Here is a 21,828-nt window from a genome sequence, read left to right on the forward strand (position 1 = left end):
TTTATTGTAGGGAACAAGAAATTTTTATAAATTTTTTCTTCAGATTTTGTTTCATCTTTTTTTTCTAACTTATGTGAAGGAGGCGCACAGCTATGATTCGCTCCCAGTCTACTTTGTACCACGTGGTACTTGGCATAAATGTCTTTCCTCCATATCGACATTCTTTCGCAGCTTTGCCTTCTGTAGATCCCGTTGTACGGGCGATTTGCCTCGCTCAGTCAAACTCTGCCACTTTGCTCATCATTTAAGCACTCAACAATGTCAGTTAACAAGAAATTCTTTGTAGGTATGTATAGTTGTTTACTGTTGAGTTTTTAGGGCCGTTTCACCGACACGCCGAGAATTTGCAAGCAGTCAAAACTAATATGGCGTCGTTTTCGATTTCCTACCGCCTTCCTTGCATGCTGCAACCCAGTTTACTAAACCCAGTCCCGCCTACTTATCTATACTTCTGTTGTTGTAGTACAAACAGACAACGCTCCTAAAATTTTATCATTTAGCAAATCTTAGCAGTGTAATAGTTTGAAATTGTCGGGAAAGAACTAGTTTATCCGAACAAGAATCTGACTTGCACGTGCGGAAGGAGAGGGAGGGACCGCTTACGAAGATTAATTATCTCTCAGAAATGCACGGGCTCCAGGTTCAAGCTTGTAAATCAGTCATAAAAATCATTGTTCAATTTTGATTTTACTCAGATTGTCTTCTGTATCATACTTATCCCTTTCTATAAGTACCCCAAAACAGTAAATGGAATGGGTTTGGTATTTTTTAGTTTGGTCTGAATTTTACATGGTCACATTATTATTTGCAAGATGTGGTAATTCAATAAAAATATCTTTATAATTTTGGCTTAGGATATCTCTCCAATTTTTTTTTTCTAGACAATAAATGTTTACACAGGATGTCTGAAGGAATTTGGACTAACGCACAGTCATTTTTTTCCAAAATATAATATACTTATTCTCTGAAATATTCCAATTTCTTTCTGAAAAAACTGAAATGATTGTCTTGCTTTCACACAGAAATGACAAAATCTTTAATCTGGATTTGTTTTTTGTCTACCCTTTTTGTCAGTCTGGATGTCTATTAGTGATTCTTTTTTGACAGAAAGTTGGTGATAAAAAGTCCTGGAGTAATATATTTCGGTTACAGTCATTTCTATGTTAATTGTAACAATTTTCTAGGTAACTTGGATCCATGTGTCAGCAAAGAAGACATTTGCCACTTGTTTGGCCTTGAAGCCACTCCATACCTTAGATCTTCGTGCTGGGTGGAATTAGCCACAGATGCAAATGGAAAATCTAAAGGTTATGCCTTTGTTAGTGTTCCAGAGCACATTGCCCAACAACTAATACGATTCAGCGGTATTGACTTTTATGGAAAGGAACTGAAAATAGAGCCAGCTAGAGATAAAGATGAAAAGGAAACTGCAGATGAAGAGAAGCAAGACATTAAAAAGAAACCAAAGACAGAAGAAAAGCCAAAGAAAACAAATGGGGGTCCTAAACGAGGTGGAGGCAGAGGTGGTGGCAGAGGTGGAGGAAGACAGTATTATGGACGAGGGGACTTTCAAATGTATAATCACAATGGGTTTTACCGCCAGCCAAAATTTGGCTCAAGGCAGAAATACAATCTTCCTGTTCTAGCTCAAGATCAGATTTTTGCACTCATTGATTCGGGCGTCAATCTCACCAACAGAAGGTTGTTTTTGATCTACTGTTTTGACTACTTACGCTACACTTTGAAACAGTTCTTTCAACATTAGACCACTTTGTCTAAGATGAATCTCCTGGGACTGGTTGAATGCCTTCAATGATATCAACATTCTCAGATTTTTCCTAGGAGCTTTTCTGGCTAGCATCTCTTTGTTTAGCTACATTTTGTCATGTGTTCTGCTATTTGCCAACTGTTTTATTCCTTGAGCCGGTATAAAACACTGATTTAATTTTTAGCCATCTCTAGACACTTCCAAGAGAAAGCTCTTCCTTGTAGACATGTTTTTCATTAGTAGCAAAATGTAGAAAAAATCTGATTCTGCAGGAAAAATCGATTTTACAGAAACAAGCCTTTCTATTAGGCTGTTTAGCCAACTTCATTGGAAAACTTACATTTTTTCCTAACTTGGCTGCAAAATTTTTATTACTTTGTTGAACTAAAAGTAGTGTTCTATGACAATTATTTTTATGTTAACAGATTTGCAGACAGTTTGGACTATGTAATCGCTAGAGCTTTGGCTGCAGGTGTCCAAAAAATGATTGTAACTGGAAATAAACTTAATGCCAGCAAGTCTGCTGTAGTCATGGCGAAAACTCGTCCCAACATACTCTTCGCATCCATTGGAATCCATCCACATTTTGTCAAGAATGATTTCAATGATCGAGCATTGGAGTCCCTGAAGGAACTTGTCAACTCACCAGAAGTTGTCTGTATCGGAGAGATTGGTCTTGATTTTAATCGTGATTATTCTCCAAGAGAAGACCAGAAGAAAGCTTTTGAGAAACAGGTGCGTTTTAGAGAAGAACAGAACATTTTTGTTCTCTCTGTTTCTTTCCTTTTTTGAGTTCATAAGATCTCTCAATTACAGCGACATTAAGCACAAAAATTTCAGGCATGACAAACTTTCCAAAAATATTTGTCCGAAAATTTATTTGTACATAATTTAGATTTGTCCATAAGTTTCTCACACCAAAAATTTTTGTCTAAACTGTGCATGCACAATGAAATTTGACTGAAGCATCATAAATCAAATGATCCTTGAATCTGTTACAAACTTTGAACATAACTAGGTCTGCAAACTTTTTGAAAACAGTTGCTCTTCCAAATTCGTAGAAAGATAAGTCCATCAAATAGCATTGATAATTCTCATCGTCTTTCATAAAATCACTGTCACTTTCTTCTTATCATTTAAAACAGGTTAGAAATGACCAGAGTTGATGACGCTATAGAATTTTAATCTCAGAAGGGGACTTCGCTTGAGAAGGTTGTTAGTTTCAATGCATGTATTCTCTATTCCTGCAGGTTTCTCAAGAGCTCAATTACAGTTTTAAAAATTTGTGTGAATTTATAAAACCTGATGTGGTTTTGCTTTAAACATCCAAAAGACTGGTCAACATTTGTCTGGAAATTTGTTTGTCAGAATTGCCAAAAATATGTCTGAAAATATTTTTGACCAAGTTTTTTGTCCCAAATTTTGTCTGCTCAAAATTTTTATACTTATTGTAAGTTCGGTTCTGTCATAATCACTAAATCTTGTGCACTGTTTTGAATCAAAAGTTTTGTTAACCTAAACCATTTCAGGAAAAATCACAGACAAACACCTTTGTATAGTTATGAATTCATTGCTCTCTTGAAGTTCTTAAGATGGTAGATTTGGTTAGAAAAAACAACAAAGCCTTCTCCAAACTATTACAGCTTCAACTATATCAAAATCTATTTAATTTGGTTTATACAGTTACTCATTAAGACATGCAGTTCACAAAATTGATTTAGTTGTGGCTGATATCAGTCGGTTTCATTCTAACTATTTAGTAATTTTTTGCAAGTAAGTATCAAAGATTTTTTATTTTAAGCAAGCTTAGTGTACTTCATCGTAACATATATGATATGTAAAGCTGACAGAGAAACTGCCTTAATGTTCTACACAGGCCTTGTGAGGAGCAAAAGCAGGTGCTTGACAAACTGAGCACCTTTAATTTTATAGGCGCTTGATTGAGCATCATCGAGTATCATCAAAAACAAAATTTGGATTTTTGCATTTAATTTTTAGAGATTATAAACAAGCTAGGTGCTTGATCCATCAACCCCCTTTAACTTTCTAGATGCATGTGGAGGTGCTTGATCAAGTTTAGCGGCTCTTCTTGCAAGGCCTGGTTCTACAGATCCTTAAGTGTATTTATAAATAACATATGATAGCAAAAAATAATGCTTAGAGAATGTGAATCATTGCAACACCAAAATATGATTACTTTGTCTCAAGTGAGTGAAACTTTCCATCAAATTATAAAGAAACTTTTCTTTAGAAGGTTGCTTTGGGATCAGAAAAGTTACGTAAGATATCAACAGCGTTCATTAGGCCTCAACTGCACATGACAAACAGCCAACAAATCCAAGAGGTGTTTTACAGTAATATATGGCTTTCACTGGCAGGTGTAAGAACCTCATTTGTTTCCTAAACTTTAAGTTACCCTTGTATAAGTCTGTAGAACCTCTTAACTTGGTTGTCCTCTTTATACATTTGTATTCTACCTTGTGAGTGTACCAATAACATAGAAAGGACATCATAAAATTCAGATTAATATAGTCATGTATGTTGATCGTATTTTCAGCTCGAGTTAGCATGCCAGGCCAACAAACCAATCCTTGCTCATGATCGTGATGCTCATGATTCATTGATTGAAATCTTTGACAAATACAAGGAACAGCTGCCAACCGTTGTCATCCACTGCTTTACAGGAACGGCTGCAGAGATTCGTGCTTATGTTGCCCGAGGATTTTACATTGGCATAACTGGCTTTGTTTGCAAAGGTGATAGTGATGGATTTTTACATAGTCTTAAGTACAATATGTTATGATTCTTAAGTTCAAGTAACAATTTCTGTTATTGTCTTTGAGAAATGTGCATCATTTTATTGAACAAGATGTCAGTTTTTGTAAGAATTTGATAGTTACACAGTATGTTGTTGTATATTGGCGACCATTAATACTAACAATATTTTATATTACAGAAAAGTTTGGTAAAGATCTCCGAGATGCTATTTCAAATGGAGTCTGCCCTCTGGACAAGATTGTCATTCAAAGTGATGCTCCGTACATGATTCCTAATTTAGCACAAGCCGATTTAGACCCAGTGAGTGATGCACTGCTTGAATTCTGTTGTGAAGGATACAATGAACCCTGCTCATTACCAGTGATTGTTCGATGCATCGCAAAATGCCTCAAGAAAGATTGCAAAGAGGTTGCTGAAGTCACATCTGCCACAGCAAAGACCATTTTTAATTTTCCTTAATGCGTGGACACGAGCAAGTACTGACAAAGAGTTGCATAGGGCTATCATTTGTACATAATCAAAGTTGGGAACTTTCAGAGAATATCTTCAAAATGCCTCCCATCTTGTGACAAGTTGCATAGTTATTTAAGTTAGCTGTGTAACCAAAAGCTTTTCAATTTAAAAGTTTATAATTCAGAAATTATTAACCAAGATTTTTAGTTATCAGTTTTGAAATGCTGATGTGTTTGGCATCATTCAAAATATTACATTTTCAAAACAGTAGGATATAGTTGTTGAAAGCATAACAATTACTTTATTGCCAAAAAGTTGCCAAAAAAATAAAGAGTTCGTTGATTTGTGTTTTGTTTCATGAACATAGTATTTTCTATAGTTCAAAAAATTTTGTGTTCTTAAGATTTTCCAAGAGCAGGTTAAGGTGGACATGAAATTTTCTGTAAAAACGACTAGATCTGCAGAAGGAATAGCTGTCAATTATAACTTGTTGTTTTGTTTCTTTCTCTGTCTATGTTCTACTTTTTAAGCCATTGTGTAATGATATGGCCTAAAATCGGCGTTTGGGAATGTTAGCAGACTTCAATCAAAAACTTTATTGCATATACCCAATACAAGGCAAAAAATATCGTTTGATGGTAAAAAATAATCTTAGGTTGGAGTCTTGGATTAACTCTTTTAATGCGATGTTGGGTATATTTCATTTCCTGTGCAGTCATTGAGTACAGTTTGTTTTCAAACTCACTGGCAGAAATGGACTGTTTTTAAAGTTAGTATTAAATGTTGCAATTTTTCTTTTGACTTGCTTGTCACAAAAAGCATTTATGTGCTTGTATGGGAAGCTTTTCTGTAAATTATTTCATAAAAATCAGGATTACAAAAAATAAGCACGAAAACTAATATATGCTACAGAAGCATCAAGAAGGAATTCCATCTGTGTTTTTTCTACCAGACCACTAAAATTTTTGTTGTAAGCAATCAATGCTGCCTCTTCATAAGCTTTTCTGAGTTGGTTAAAAGGTGGCTTATTAGCAAGCAATTCAAGAGACCCGAGTAAAAATTTTGTTATGAAGAAACTTTTGTGTTTATTTTGATATGCATCTATGGAAAATAAGAAATAATATCACTTTCATATAGCCACTTTCTATGATAACTTAGATATCATGTTTAAATATCATACCATGCAAACCAACATCAACATTTACTAAATTAAATATCACATTATATCATGCAAACCAACGATAGTTAAATGTAACACACGGAACTAATTTAATAATACATGACAAATACTACGAAATAAATGAAATAACTTTCATAATTGCGCCATAAAAATATTGCACCTTTTTCAAATCATCTATTCGAAAAGGAAGAGCTTTTCCGTTATTATTTTTACTGTTCAAAGGGTGTCCGTCAAGATTGTCTTCTAGTCCCTATTCTTTTCAACTGTTGATGATTCATTAATACTGGTACTTCGTAGTTAGATCAGTTTCGACATGCACCCAGAAAATAAAATCTGCCTGAATTTTTAACTGAACATTGCAAATTCTGGAATCTATGCATTAACAAGTCTATACATAATTTATGACTGTTTACAAAAACGCCAAAAATACAACCAAATGTCATTCAGACGATAAAAGGACCAGGACAAGACACGGAACTAATTTAATAATACATGACAAACACTACGAAATAAATGAAATAACTTTCATAATTGCGCCATTAAAATATTGCACCTTTTTCAAATCGTCTATTCGAAAAGGAAGAGCTTTTCCGTTATTATTTTTACTGTCCAAAGGGTGTCCGTCAAGATTGTCTTCTAGTTCCTATTCTTTTCAACTGTTGATGATTCATTAATACTGGTACTTCGTAGTTAGATCAGTTTCGACATGCACCCAGAAAATAAAATCTGCCTGAATTTTTAACTGAACATTGCAAATTCTGGAATCTATGCATTAACAAGTCTATACATAATTTATGACTGTTTACAAAAATGCCAAAAATACAACCAAATGTCATTCAGACGATAAAAGGACCAGGACAAGACACGGAACTAATTTAATAATACATGACAAACACTACGAAATAAATGAAATAACTTTCATAATTGCGCCATTAAAATATTGCACCTTTTTCAAATCGTCTATTCGAAAAGGAAGAGCTTTTCCGTTATTATTTTTACTGTCCAAAGGGTGTCCGTCAAGATTGTCTTCTAGTTCCTATTCTTTTCAACTGTTGATGATTCATTAATACTGGTACTTCGTAGTTAGATCAGTTTCGACATGCACCCAGAAAATAAAATCTGCCTGAATTTTTAACTGAACATTGCAAATTCTGGAATCTATGCATTAACAAGTCTATACATAATTTATGACTGTTTACAAAAACGCCAAAAATACAACCAAATGTCATTCAGGCGACAGAAGTCAATTGAAAATGTGTATGAATTGGTACATTTACAGAGCTTTCAAAGAGATTATTCGCTTGAAATCCTCTCGATTTTCCTAGTCATTTTTACTATGCGTAAAATCATTGTTAATTTAACTTCATTTTCTAACTCGGGACAGAAGTTACAATGCAAGTTGTAGGATAAAAATGCACCCTCACAAAACATGCCACATCCTCGAGAGCATGTTGGGCTGCTAGTTCATCGGTGCAAATCACTCAACCCACCATAAACCTCTAACATAAGTAGTTTGCCAAGGAAATTTACACAAGAACCCAAAACATTAATGATACTGGGTAGGAAATGGGCAAGAAAAGTACCTTTTCTCCTTAATAAGTCGATCACCTAAAAGCATCAATGCGCCAATTGCATAATCGATACACAGTCGTGAGAAGTTTCCACAATCCTAGAAAAGTGACTTAAACTGTTAGGGTTTTACCGAAAAAGCAAATTTTCGTAAAAGGAAAGAGAGGGTTTGTGGGTTGGGACAAAGCGTACAGCTCTCTTGCAATAATTCTCAACAGGGCCGGCGAAACTTATTTGAAAGTGGGGGGGGGGGCAAATATCAAAGTCTTGAAAGGGCTTAGGAAAGGCCGCCACCATGATCGGCGGCAAGAAAAATTTTGGAATTATGGTGTCTTATGGATGGCCAGAAACTGTATCTAAAATGAATTTTGATTGAAGGTGTCGCATAGTCGCGTCTATTGTGATGTTGACTTGAAATAGAAAAGTTTTGCAAAGTTTTAGAATAACCACTATCATATAGCTCGTAATGAAACCTTTTTTTAGATTTTCAAAGTACCCGAAATAAGATGGGGGAGAAAAATAAATGAAACATGGATTAATAAAAAATATGAACGTTGAAATATCAACAGAAGAACTATCAACTAAAAATAAAAAGTTAAGCAATTTTGTACAGTTAAGTTATAACTTTGTAACATCTGATCTTAACTTTTTCGGAAATTAAATGCTTTAACAAAAATTTGAAAAACCTTCAAACTGGGCTTGCCAAAATGAGTTTAAATGCAATTTATAATTGCGTCGATATTTTCTCTAAACGATCAAACTCTGAAGTTTTCTTGATGATACTTTTTAAGAAAAAATCTGCCCATACTTTATTTCTCATATCCTCAAAAAAGTTCTTTCCATCTATGTCTTTTCCTTCAACAGCTGATTTTTCTCTTTTTGTAATGTTTCTGAAAAAGCTTTCGCTAACAAATAGGCCTTATGTGCCAAGTTTAGGCAATGGAAAAAACGCGAGACCCACGCTATGGCGCGCCCATAAATACCCGAAAATCTACCAAAGAATAAACATGCTATGAAACCACACACCTTACTCTTGTTTGATTAACGAAAAGCGGGAATAGGTATAGCGCGTATAGCGGAAATAGGTAAAAGGCGAAGAAGCACGGCTCAAGAGACTATAACGAATAGCAAATAATGATAATTTAGGCGAATAAATTAAATGACGAGCGCCTCTTGTGAATTTAACTCTGATTTCAATTATTCACCGTAAGCATCATTGGACCAAATTCTCTTTTTGTGTATTGCTGCTAATGGGTGGCATCCAGCGTGGTATTGCTTCACGTTCACTTGCATTCTCATTCTGTATTCCCAATTGCATTGGGAAGCACTACAGCACACGCACCGAAATTTCACACGTGAAGGAATTTACCACGAATGGTTGATTATGATTTCATGAAGCTCATAAACAGCGTTTAGAAAGAGTTTGAACACCACACGCACAAAAGTCGAGGTGAATGTTTGAGGAACACAAATTTACTAAACAATATGAGGTATGATATTTTTGGTTTATTTACGCTTATCTCGCTGCAGTCTTAAATATCTTGTTTTTAATGTGATGTTAAATGTCAAGTGTATGGCTGTCAATTGCCGAGAGAAAACCTTATGCCTGTGCCATAACTCAAAATTGAGCTGGTTTACGAAATAGAGAGGATTTTAGGCTTTAACAATTCCTAGAAGCACAAACTGTTTCTAAGAATTACTAATATGTAACAGTTTCTAAGAAGTAATTTTTTCCTTTGTCATTAAGCCACAGGTTTAGCGAAAACCATACCACCCTTGACCCCTTTAGTAAAGTTTTGAAGGGGATTAGTAGGGGCAGTCATAGAAACAGCTATGGGCATGATTCTCATTCAATACAATCGTTACTGTTTTGTCTTACACGGTGGCGGCGCCAGCTACAGCTCTTGCGAGTGAATTTGTAGTGCCAGTCAGACCAAGGGTTGCCATTTGGCTGTTTTGACGACCAAATTTCCTCTATTTTGGGGTCTTTTAAAAACGCGTGGCCATCAAAAATTGATTTGGCCCAAGTAGCAAAAGTGGCCGAAATTTGGCCACATGTTGAAAACCTCGGAAATACAAAGGAAACGACAATTTTGGCATAGATGATATTCAATATTTCATCAAAATAATCTAAAAATTGCAAATGACTCTGAAAATAAATTTGAACCTGTTTTTTAAAGAGACCAAATTTAAAAAAAATTTTCCAAGCCAATAGGCTTACTTGTTATCAAAACATAATCAATCTGAAAATTATTCCTTTTCAAAAATACGACCTCTTTCAAAAAATAAAATGTTCTGTTTTTCTGATATAGAATAAAACTAACATTTTTTAGAATAAAAACTTTCGAAAAAATTTGACCAGGCTTCTAAGCCAATTTAAGTACAGGGGCGGCGCCAAGATATTCAAAGTGAGGGGGCTCGAGTTGCATTATTAGACTAAAAAACCAACTTTTGAAAAACGCACTAAAATGTTACACGATATTTTATTCCTATGATTTTATGGGGGCATTCGTTCTGCTAGCGGTACATTGGCAGGCTGGCGAGAGGTTGTCGGAGGCCTTAGGTACATCTAAAGAGGAGGCTTCCTTGCAAACGAAGGGAGCAGAGAATTTTTGCGACCACGCCCTCTTGACTAGCTTAAAGGTAATGTATCCATATAAAAGGACTGCGTATACCCAACTTGTCAAGCCACCCATCAAAATAACGGTTTGCGATTGGTTAGTATTCTCGCAATGCTAAACTGCTCACATGAAAAGCTAACCTCGCAGCAGTATAGATAAACAAAACGACCGTAATGGATGGGGCGATGCCAATGGCATGAAAAATCACATGTTTCTAAAAACCCCCGCAGAGTCGCTTGCTTTAGCTGGACACATTACCTTTAAAATACATTCCAGAATATTCCTTGCAGTCATTTTTTTGCAAATTTGTTGCTATTTTCAAGGCATGGTTTTTTACGTTTGCTTAATTCCAGTCTTAAAATGGAATTCGTTACTTCATGGGGCATCATGGACCCTGGCTCATTCCTTTGAAATCAAACAATACTGTAAAAGGAATTATCACACTATTTTTTCATCTATTAATATTATTTATATTCTTTTAAAAACACTTTTTTGCCAAAAAGTGGCAAAGCCCCCCAGCCCCCAATCTGGCGCCGCTCATGTTGCAATATTCTTTCATCAAAGATTGACCTATTTAAAACGACGTTTATTTTTGCCTTTCATTGTACTTTCATTACAGAATTAAATTATATTCTCGTTTGCTTTCATCATATAGGGTAAAGTTAACGTTTTAGGACAAAAAAATTGTAGAACAAAAAATATTGTAGAAAATGTTGAAGATCTTTTTAAACCTATAGCTATCCTTTTTTCAAATCTTGATCAATCTAGAAGTACGTAAATATTTCACAAAAAGTCTTTCATTCTAGAACCAAGTTAATTTTTTCCTCTTGATATGGAGGCAATTGACACTGATTTTGAAAAAAAATTCTCGGAAAATTTTGATGATTTCCCAAAACCTATTTTTAGCAATGCATATGAAAAAATATCAGCCGATCTAGAGATTGGTTAATTTTCTCAAAAATTGCATCTTTTTTTAACTAAAACTAAAAATTAAAACAATACAATAAAATTTATATACCTAATGTGTAAATCTCAGTGAGCAAACAAAATGTTCAAACCTCTGCCAAACTATCAATAGATATTCCATAGACCATCCAAAAATTGATGATTTAGAACAGCTGCTATACACAACATATTCTAACCCATCAAGCACTGAAGCCCTTGGTCCAAAGGTTTTGTCAAAAAATGTTTTGTCTCAATCTTATTCATATTAGACAGTGCCCATTAGGGAATCCCATCAACCAACAGGAAAGGCAATTTTACCAATAGGGAAAGCCAAATATAAACTTTATCTTCCAGAAAGGGAATTTCAAAATCATAGAACCACATTACAAAGAATAGGTTGAAAAAAATATTATCCCTCCCCAATTTTCACCTTGAATTTTAATGATATACAGAATCTATCCTGCCAAGAACTTGGGAGAACTGGGGGCATAGCCCACATATATTTGATTGCAAAAGTATCTTAGGGTCAACATTTTTTGTCACCAAATTCAATACAACTGTCATTTTAAAAACTCGCTACTAAAAAATGGGTTTCTTCCAAATTTAGAGCAAACAATTTCCTGGAGATTTGAAAGTAAAAGGCAAAAAATATGGTGCAAAGTTTCCTCTTATATTCTACACAGCAACTGTGGGAAAGTCAACTAACAGATAAAAGCAAAGAAAAAAGCAAGGAGATTTCATTGATTACTACTTGTATGATTTCAGTTATGAGCATTGGGTTGTCAAAGCTAATTCTATGTTTCGTTACATAACTTAAAAGAATATGGTAGCATTACACACTATTAATAAAAAAATAGGAAACTTTCCAACAAACTTTATAGCTGCAACTCTGAATTTATATTCAGATGAAAATAAAAAAAATAGTTATTTTATAGATATGATAACATAACATGATTTGTCACTTTTAACATAAAATTAATTTATACAAACCACAAATGGGTAAAAACTAATGGTATGTTATTGAAGACCTGCCTAAAATAATTATGTAATATCTTGCAGTTGTCATATAACAATGTCTAGGTATTAGATACTAGTCTTTGTTATCACAACTCTGCAAAATGCAAAATAAAGGAAGCTTCAATCACCTTTTTAAAAACAATATGTTCACTTAAAGGCTGCAAAGAAATGGAGAAGTAACCCTCTGGTATACCAGAGAAGAACTTTTACCTTAGCAACATCATAAATCACAAATCCTTATCTTATTATCTACAAGGGTGATATATAGGAAAAGCTTACATAAAAAGATTTGTTATGCAATCGTCACATATTCTAACAACCAAATCAAGATCAGGTATATACAGTGTCTAAAAGGGCTGATTAATAAGTATGGATTATATTATATTCAATAATATATTTAAGCAGCCAATATATGGATAAAAATGTTGAAAAATTTATTCACTTTCTATGCTTTGACATAAACACTCAAATATTTGGATCAATCTTTTAAGACCATACATGTAGTTTGTATCCAGTGACTGCGTTCCATTTAAGTCAATATATGTGTGAGGGAAATCAATCATTCTAACAACAACATCATCCTGAGAGAAATGTGTCAAGGTTGTATTTTTTGCATCTGGATACTGGACTCTCTGCCCATCAAATGCTATCAATATGGAGCTACTGAATAACTTCACTCGATTTTGGTATGAAAACCATTCTTCCAATTTCTTCAGTTTCTCAATGATTCCCCTCAAAATATATAGTCTTGCTGGTACATTCTTTATATCCAGGACAAAGGCAATATCTGTACAATTAAAATCATTCATTAAGTTGAGTAAATTAGACCCCCCTCACATCAGAAATTTCAGGTCTGTATGGAACTCAAGTCCCCAGTCTGAGCCCTTGAGGTGCTCTCATGAGAGAGGGCGAAATGAAACTAAGGTTGACCTGTGTCTATTTCGGTTGTTCAGGTCGGTCTGAAATTTCAGGTTGACTTTAAATTTGCATGTGTGCAGAAAAGAACTTCAAATCTGGGTGAAATGAGACTCATGGAGAAAAATTGATTTTGGTGCCATTTTACCATTGAATTGATTTTAACACTCTCGGTATCTGCACAAAGCACAACTTTTTTCTTCTTTAGCGAAAGTGATTGATTTTTTGATGAAGATTGCTTATACGAGACATAAGTTGAGGAAGCAAAACCAAAATCGATTTTAGTACTGATATAAAATATGAATTATTTTGCACCATGTTTGTTTTGGACTGGATTTGCAATAAATGAAAATGTGTGAAAGCCTGTTGAATTTCAAGCCAGTTTGAAAATGTTCATGTGAGCGGGAGTCAAACTAGCATGCACTATCATATTTCAAGCCAATCTGGATTTCAGACCTGCCTGAAATTTTTCATGTGAGGGGGTCTTAAACTGATAATTTATTTCAAGGAGCCTGTATCTTTCATTGCTGCAAAGCTGCAAGTCTGACATTGCTCTGTAATTGTCCTCTTTTTCTTATTAATAGAGGAGTTTTTACTAATGCAGGCTTTATCCTATCACACCTAGATTAGAGAAATGGGAATGCTTTTGTTCTAGCTTTTAATTGAATATCTTCTGATATATATAAAAACAAAAACTTGACCCAGCTTAAACCCACTAAGCTTTCATTTTCGTGGCCTTTTACACTAGACCTAAAATGCCAAAAACCTGGATGAGTTTTCATGCCGGTGTGATATGCGTTTAGGTAACCTCATGCATTTCGGTCCAGGTACTCATTTTGGCCTGGCAATTTTGGTTATGCAAAATCGTACCCAAAACTATAGGGTACCAAAAGGAATGGTGGGATAAAGCATGCAAAGTTGCCAGGTACACATGTCCCTTTTTCATGCTAGCATGAAAGTGCCATGTAAACAGACCAGTTTTTCATGTCAGGGGAAATCAATGTAAAACTTCATACTTATAATCCAAAAGTCTTTCACGTGAAAAGCATTTGACAGTTTCATTTCAGGTCTCATGTAACAGACAGCAAATTTCACAAAATTTTCATGCTCATGCCAACATGACTTCATTTTTTGTCTCATATAAAGGGGCCTCTTAGACAGACCTTGAAAAGCAAAGACCTAGCTAGCAAAAAATCTCCAAAAAGAGGGTTGTTTTATCATCAGTTAATATGCCTACTCATCATCTCAAATTACCTGAACACTTTAGACTGACATCATAATCAGTTGAAGCAAAACTTTTTTTTTCTTCCTATTTCAGATCCAATTCATTGGATATTAGAAACCTAAGATTAATTCCCTGAACTTTGAGCTTTTATCATGGGCAGTTAAATCTTACATTACAAACTTTTAAAAAAACAACATTTAAATGCTTAAAAAGTTTAGAAAGAAAATTTCTAGCTGAGTGAAAGAAACTTACGCTTTGGTATATCATCTGGTGTGAATTTTTTGCAAGTTGTTTTATCATGAAAGTCTGTTCTGCCAGTTTGAGTTCTGTATGACTGAAATTCAAGTCAAACAAAATCAAAGTACAACTCAGTCAACACAATTGCAAACAAAAACAACTATATATTAAACAATTCATTTCTTGAAAAGTGTTGAGCTCAAAATAAACATTAGCAGATCATACCTTGGATCCAAGCATCCTAAATCCTAATTCCTTTTGGTATTTATACTTCATTGCTTCTCTCTGTATTTTGGCACTGTCTGCAAATGGATCTGAGGTCTGTTTTCCTATCTTGATATCCATTATGGAAGGTTTTGAGAATCCAGCAAGAAGGTTTTCAAGTTTGATGTAACAAACTAAAATTTGTTAAAGAAAGATAGTTTGTGTGGCTAGTAAAAGAAAAAGTTAATTCAAAATTCATAAGGAAACTAAAAGACCCAAATTCAAATAAATTAAGGACTGCTTTGTCATGTGAAAGCTTGACATCCAGTACAATATCCAGGATTAAGGCAAAAGAAAAATAATATTTAAAAGGGAAACATGATAAAAAGGGGAAAGCATAAGGAATAAGGTATTTGCATTTGCATTTTATACTACTTAGCTTCTTAAGGTAGTTTTCATGACACTGAGGAGCTGGGCGTATAAAAACTGTCTTGCTCCTTCCTTTTGATGTGAAACAATCCCTGTCATTTCTATGCATGAAATTACAGTTAGCATGTGAAATTACAGAGACTCTAGACCATTGGATCTGTAATCTGCGACCTCAGCCACTGAGTCATCCTCATACCTTCAGCAGCCCTCTTAGGTTTGGCTACTGTCAAAACTCCTGTCCTGAAAATTCTAATGTTTTGTCTCTGTTTTGTCTCTCCTGTTCTGAATATTTTAGTTTTTTGAACTTTTTTGTTGTCTAATGGTCATTCATTTTTATTATTCAGTGAAATTTAAAATTAAACATATAAATAACAATTATAATCAATAATTTGTTTACAGTTGGTGTACTAGATGAAAGTCTAATAGCTATAAAGAAGCTAATTAAGACCAACTGTCTAGAAAAATGGCATAAAATGAATATATGGTAAATTGTTAAAAAAATGTTTAAGGTGTAACATTCTAAACAAAACCTAACCCAGCAATGAGTATTTTACATAATCTACAGTCACATTCTACAGGGTGTACTCTTAATTCTTTTTTAAATGATGCTAATGATTGGGACTCTCTTATACTGTGAGGCAGTGTTTGCCACAGCTTTTAATCTAATTATCTCACAGTTTGTATACCGTAAGAAGTTGTCCTGGCTTCTGGAATGCCAAGAGTATTTTTATATCACAAATCATAATGTACATATCTTGCTTCAAAAATTTCACTCATGAAACTAGGGTTCAGGTTTTGTTTGGTTTTGTATATTTCTATCATCAAGTACTGTAGATAGTGTTGGTAAATTGATACTACATTATCCAATGTCAGCAATGTTTCTAGGTTGGCATGATTGTATTTATAAACAATTCTGAGTGCTCTTTCATTGTTTTTTCCACTTTAGCGTGAACATAACAAAGGGATGATAAAAACTAATTGGTACTAGAAGCCTGAAAAATATACTTTTTGCAAATATCTATATTCACAGATAGCAAAAGGATACATTTTTCTCCATTTACATTAATTTGTTGAATACCATAATACTTTGGGAGAAAATTTTGAAGTTCCTTCAGTTCTGGCTCATCATCTTCAGCATTGAAGATTCTTTCAAAGAAAGCTGTCTCTACAATTCCTGTAGATCTTGTAAAATCAACCATTTTTAACACATGACCATCTTTGTCCATCAGGAAACCTAAAATTAAACAAATAATGGACTTTTAATGATATTTCTTACTACAAAGGTATTTTTGCAAAAATGTTTTAAAGCAAAGCAGTTTTGAACATTGTAAGAAGTTCTTGAGCATGAACATAAGAAGGCTATATGATCACGAAAATGCTAAGATTGCTTGGATCAGAAAGATTCAAATGATTTATGCAATGATAGTTTTTCTATGATAACAATTTTGCAATGAAAGGAATTTTCTATTGCTGGTAATCACAATTCACTACAATCAAAATAAATTTTGCATTAAATGAATAAAGAAGCTGAATATAAAGGAAATAATGAATGGAAAATACATGGTTTGCTCTGCAGTTCAAGATGACCTGCAACTTGGTTTTGAAAAGTCTTGAAGCCAGTGATTGGTTGTGGGATTGATGCACTTGCAGTTAAAGCTGTTGCCTTCCAGGTTTTCACAACTGCCATGTCTTCCCTAAATAGGTTAGAAGATATTTGTTGTTATATACAACTAGAGCTATCTAACAAAATGATTGCAAAATTTATGAGGTGCTTTGTGGAAGCAGTCTAAAGGTGTCATCATCCGAGTGAGAACTTGCTATCACGGTGGTATAACCAAAAGCTCTGTCATTAGAGGGTGAAAATGATGTATGAACAAAGGAAGATATCTGAAGAATCACTAAGGGAAATTTTTCGGGCAGTTCCCTTCAAAATGCTTATCAATGCACTTTTCAGGAAGCATCTCTTAAGACATTATTAGCAAAATAGCAAGTTTTAAAAATTGCAACCTTCTAAGTCAAAGAGTTGAGGAAAACTATATTTTGGAGGAGTTAAATGTCTTTTGATTTTCCCAGAAAACAGAACATTGTCTCTATTGACTACTGGCTACCTTAATTACATTTTATTCAAGTAGGTTTCTAGAGAAAAATCTAGGCTTTCAGGCAAATATTATAAAGACTGAATTGTTTTCATTCCTACATCAATGTAATCAAGGAAAGAGAGACAAAACATTGTGGCAGCTGTGGCAAACCAGTTCTTGGAAAGTGGAAATCTGAGGTGTGAGGGCTCTTCAGTGGTGGGAATTGCTGGGGGGGGGGGGAAAGTGCCCCTCCAGACTTTGCTAAATTGTTGGTAAGGAAACGCTTTTGTCTGTAAATTATGTCATTTGTAGGCAAATTCGCCGGTCTGCAGAGTATGGCACTTTTCGACGAGATCTCCGGTGTGCACGAGCAAAAAGCCTGGTGTGCCGGTGTGCACCAACAAAAATGTCTGGTGTGCTGGTGTGCACCGACTATTTTCCCCTGTTGTGGTTAAAATTTGTGAATTTGCATTTCACCGTAAAAATGCGTGTGAAGTATACTGTTGAAGATAGCGCAAGTTTTTATTTGTATATTTGTCAAGTAAGATTCATGATATCTCAAATTGTTCATACACAACTGTGCTTGTTTATATCAGCTGACATTTTCTATGGGACCACACCAAGCCACACCCATCTTAGTTGCCACACCCAAAAATACCTGGTGTGCAAGAGGTTTTGCACAAAAATATCTCCGGTGTGCACATGCCATACTCTGCAGACTGGCAAATTCACTTGTTTTTGTGGACATTGCTATCCCACCTGAAAAATGAATTTTCGCCACCGGGGCCCTTGGTAAATTAGGTACAGCTATGTCCTATTTCTATTGTTTATTAGCGTATATCCGGCGTGAGCTTAACACGGATTCCACTCTGGCGGTTGACTGATTTGTTTTTGTTTGCGATCCCTTGGGTAAAACAATAATTTCTTATCCGCTGATACGTGCAAACATGCATGCCTCTCCATCCTTCAGTCCTGTATGCTACAAAGTGTTGAGAATTCTTGCAAATCAATCATAGTCGAACAAACTGTTGAGCAAAGTAAATGTATATCTGGCGTAAATGAACTGCCCGTAAACTTCGTCCAGTCCAGCCTTAACTTCGTCCAGTCCAGCCTTCCTGGTTTGAGTTCGTTCTAGTGTCGTCACGTCTCTTCACCAATGCACTTCAAATCAATATTCTCATTCAAAATACAATGATATTAAAAATTTGTGCCTCACCCTTTGACATAAGTTGCTCTTATATCTGTCTTTGGAAAACCAGAGAGGGCTAACAAGGCTGAAAATCAAACAGATTTTCTTGTGCTTCCTGGCGGACATGTCTTTTCGACATTTTGATCGCCTGTGGTTGTTGCGCTGCGTTGTCTGTCCTTTTCATCTTTGTTTTATGACGTCACTATGTACGTCGCCTTGCCACATGTTGGTTTGGTTGGAAGTTCAGGTACCACATGCTTTGGCGGAAGATAATGCTTTTCTGTACATATACACGTATTTCTTTGATAAGAAGCTAGTTCACAATGTCGTCGGAACGAAATTCATAATTGGGGACTGCCTATTCTATTGTACTGCTTCCCGTTCAAGTATAAGTGAAACAAAGTACATTTCGACAGATTTCTGGGGAGGGGGGGGCACCAGCTCCATGCCCATGCTTAAGGCGGCCTTGGTTTGTAAGCACCCAACCCTTAAAGGGAAGCTTAATTTGGGCTTATACTAAAAAAGTCCATAGGTTTTAGTGATGTAATCACTACAGTAAGTGGATGGAAGTGATAATAATAACAATTTGCGTTATGTATTGTATGAGGCAGGTTCCCCTTAGGTTGCTATTGCTTGTATTCAAGGCCTTTTTTAACATACTAACTGCGGGGCAACTGCCCTACCATCCCTCGACTTTGCCCTCGCACTCAAGAGATTTTTGACCCCAGAAAATAGTCCCTTGTTTGTCGCCGCCACTTCGTAGGATTCTGAGGCACACCTGCAGGAGCCATAACAAATAGAAAAAATTTGGAATACGATATCATAAGTGTTTACATGACAGTGATTTCATAAGTTTACATGGGAGACTTTTATGCAGTCGAAAACTAAAATCTGAAGGAAATTAGGGGATCAAAACTAAATGAAATATATATTGGCATTCTTAAGTGTAGGATTCAAATCTTTAGAAAATTAGTCAGACAGCAAAATTTGGATGTGTTTTTGGTTTGTATGTTTCGTCCCCATTCCACTCATCTTCGAACAGTTCAGTTTCAAAGAGATTTTTAGCATAGTGATTTTTTTGGCTACCTTCCCTATTAGAGTGTCTGTTTTAATTGAATAATCCAGGCATATCAGAGGATCAAGTGAAAGGGACTTTGATACTTTTGCTGGTTTCAGATCAAACAAGACTATTCAAAGAGGATTTTATACATGCTTAGAACTTGACTCGTTCAAAAGTGTCTGTGGTGTCTGTCGCATCATCTGACAGTATGACCGTTGAAAGAAGTGTTTCTGCATACAACATTTTATATTCACAATCAAGGGAATCAACACTAGGAAGTTAACAGTTAAATGGCGTCCCAACATCAAAGTTTGACACATGGCAAGCTATAACAAGATTTTTCAGAAAAAAAGATCGTCGTGAATCAAGGCCAACTATAGAAACTTGCAAAAAAAATAATTTGTTTCTAGGTTTTTTAATGGATTTATTGGGACTTTGATAAAACATATATTTTCACTTTTGCATAATATTATAACTTCAAATGTCAACTCAAAGCTATTTCATCTCATTTGAAATATGAAATTAATATCTTTGAAGTATGGGATCATAAAAAGTTTCCTATAAAGTACCCTTATTCTCCCATTTTTGCTTGTTTATCTGGTCCCTTTCAAATTCCCCCCCCCCCCCTACTTAAAATTTCTTAAGAAAAGCACTGCTTGTATTGTTCTATTTAACTTAGGTTGATAAGTAGGCTCCTCTAATTTTGTAAAGTTGCTACTGATGAAGCGAAAACGAAACGTCTTACACTAAAATCTTCAGGTACAAATTGCTACACATTTCTTCTATGATGACCAATAACGAGAGAATGTGACAGTATAAAGCGTGTTAAAGGTTGCTTTAAGTTGCTCATAGTTGCTGGTTGCAGGCCTTTCTTAATCCTTCTTCCGGGGTTTCGATTCGATCGTTGATCAATTTGCTCAACCTTTCAGGGACTGATTTAAGGGGCAAAGATGGGGAATGCGAGATAATAATTGGATTTTGGTGTCCTACCCTTAAGATCATTGGAAAATGATTGAAGCTCCCATTTTTGAAATTTGGTTTGTAACTTTAAGATAAAGAAGATAAATAAAGTAAAATCTTGGCCCTATTTGATTATTACTAACCATCAAAAAATGATTTTCATCGAATGAAAGCAAAATTTGCGAAGGACTTCGAAGTCCAAGAGACCTCATAAAGTAATGAATTCCATTTCAAGAATGGATTTAATAAAAAGTAACAAAAGTATGCCCAAAAATTTAAAACGTTGTTAAGGTTTGCAAGAAAATGACTGCAAGAAATATTCTGAAATGCATTTTAAGCTAATCTTAAAAAGTTGATTGCCCAAATGCTCTCTATTCGTTTAGGGCATCATCTTTCAGTTTTTCGCCAGGTCTTCGCAACTTTGGAAAATTTACATTAGAATCATAAAAAAAATCCTCGAATAAGTCCCCACCCTCGAATAAGCCCCCATGGGGTATTAATCGATTTGAACAAAAAACTTCATATTCGTTACATCTCAAAGTTATCACTTTACTCATTGATCAATTTTACACGAAACGTTTTATTTTTTTTCAAATTTCTTCACATTTTATATCTAAGTTCTTACATTTGTCCATCTATTCGAGTAGCTTTTCGACGAGAGTAGTGGCCATCGTGTTGCAATTTGTTACTGCTAGATGTTTCAGGGGCTCATTCGAGAACTTACAGTAAAGTATGATTTTACGCGACATATAAATGTTCAGTGATTGATGAATTTTTTATTACGTAGGTCAGGCGTAACGAGCGAAAAAAATAAGAACGATGTCAGAAGACGCGAATTTGGTGTTTGTGGTTTTGGTTGCTTGAGTCCCAGTGAGAGCATTTTCAGCCCATTACAAAAAGGGCATCATAGTGTGCTTTCCTACTGTACAGTTCAAAGTAAAGAATATTAGGCAGTTTTATAACGTCACCACTCGACTTTACCTAAAGAGCTAAGGAATATTTTGCTTGAAATGTGACTGGCATTATATTTTCTTAAACTATCGATATCTTGCGGTGGGATGGAGGATGAAAGTGGTAATATCCAGAAAAACGATAAACAATATAGAAACAAGAATCGAGTCTTTTTGCATTCCAATTAATTTTGGCATGCATTATAGTTGCCTTTGCAGGGGAGGCATGAGCAGATTATTTTCAATTTTA

At 34.9% G+C, this 21,828-nt stretch overlaps 2 protein-coding genes across 2 annotated transcripts; one reads left to right on the top strand and one right to left on the bottom strand.

The window, feature by feature from the left end:
* The first annotated feature begins 128 nt into the window (after positions 1-128).
* LOC135684453 (uncharacterized) lies at positions 129-5,485 on the top strand. Its single transcript, XM_065200027.2, has 5 exons — positions 129-286; positions 1,185-1,701; positions 2,194-2,503; positions 4,326-4,524; positions 4,725-5,485. Exons 1-5 carry the CDS (start codon positions 259-261, stop codon positions 5,003-5,005), a joined length of 1,335 nt encoding a protein of 444 aa, XP_065056099.1. The 5' UTR covers positions 129-258; the 3' UTR covers positions 5,006-5,485.
* On the bottom strand, positions 5,012-18,794 carry LOC135684457 (inositol polyphosphate multikinase). Its single transcript, XM_065200032.2, has 6 exons — positions 18,636-18,794; positions 16,902-17,035; positions 16,387-16,575; positions 14,934-15,106; positions 14,724-14,805; positions 5,012-13,118 (listed from the first exon to the last, which is right to left on the bottom strand). The coding sequence occupies exons 2-6, from the start codon at positions 17,026-17,028 to the stop codon at positions 12,766-12,768; spliced, it is 924 nt and encodes a 307-aa protein (XP_065056104.2). The 5' UTR covers positions 17,029-17,035; positions 18,636-18,794; the 3' UTR covers positions 5,012-12,765.
* Positions 18,795-21,828: the final 3,034 nt, after the last annotated feature.

This window comes from Rhopilema esculentum, chromosome 21, assembly GCF_057945365.1.
Source record: "Rhopilema esculentum isolate cy_ngs chromosome 21, ASM5794536v1, whole genome shotgun sequence".
NCBI classification, from domain to species: Eukaryota; Metazoa; Cnidaria; class Scyphozoa; order Rhizostomeae; family Rhizostomatidae; genus Rhopilema; species Rhopilema esculentum.

What these genes read in the sequence shown, in the direction of transcription:
- LOC135684453 (XM_065200027.2), top strand. Translation starts at nt 259, where the DNA reads ATGTCAGTTAACAAGAAATTCTTTGTAG. An exon ending in TAACAAGAAATTCTTTGTAG is followed by an intron (nt 287 to 1,184) that starts GTATGTATAGTT and finishes ACAATTTTCTAG; the next exon opens with GTAACTTGGATCCATGTGTC. An exon ending in AACTGGCTTTGTTTGCAAAG is followed by an intron (nt 4,525 to 4,724) that starts GTGATAGTGATG and finishes TTTATATTACAG; the next exon opens with AAAAGTTTGGTAAAGATCTC.
- LOC135684457 (XM_065200032.2), bottom strand. Translation starts at nt 17,028, where the DNA reads ATGGCAGTTGTGAAAACCTGGAAGGCAACAGCTTTAACTGCAAGTGCA. An exon ending in TAATGTAAATGGAGAAAAAT is followed by an intron (nt 15,107 to 16,386) that starts GTATCCTTTTGC and finishes AACAAATTTTAG; the next exon opens with TTTGTTACATCAAACTTGAA. An exon ending in TTAGGATGCTTGGATCCAAG is followed by an intron (nt 14,806 to 14,933) that starts GTATGATCTGCT and finishes CTTGAATTTCAG; the next exon opens with TCATACAGAACTCAAACTGG.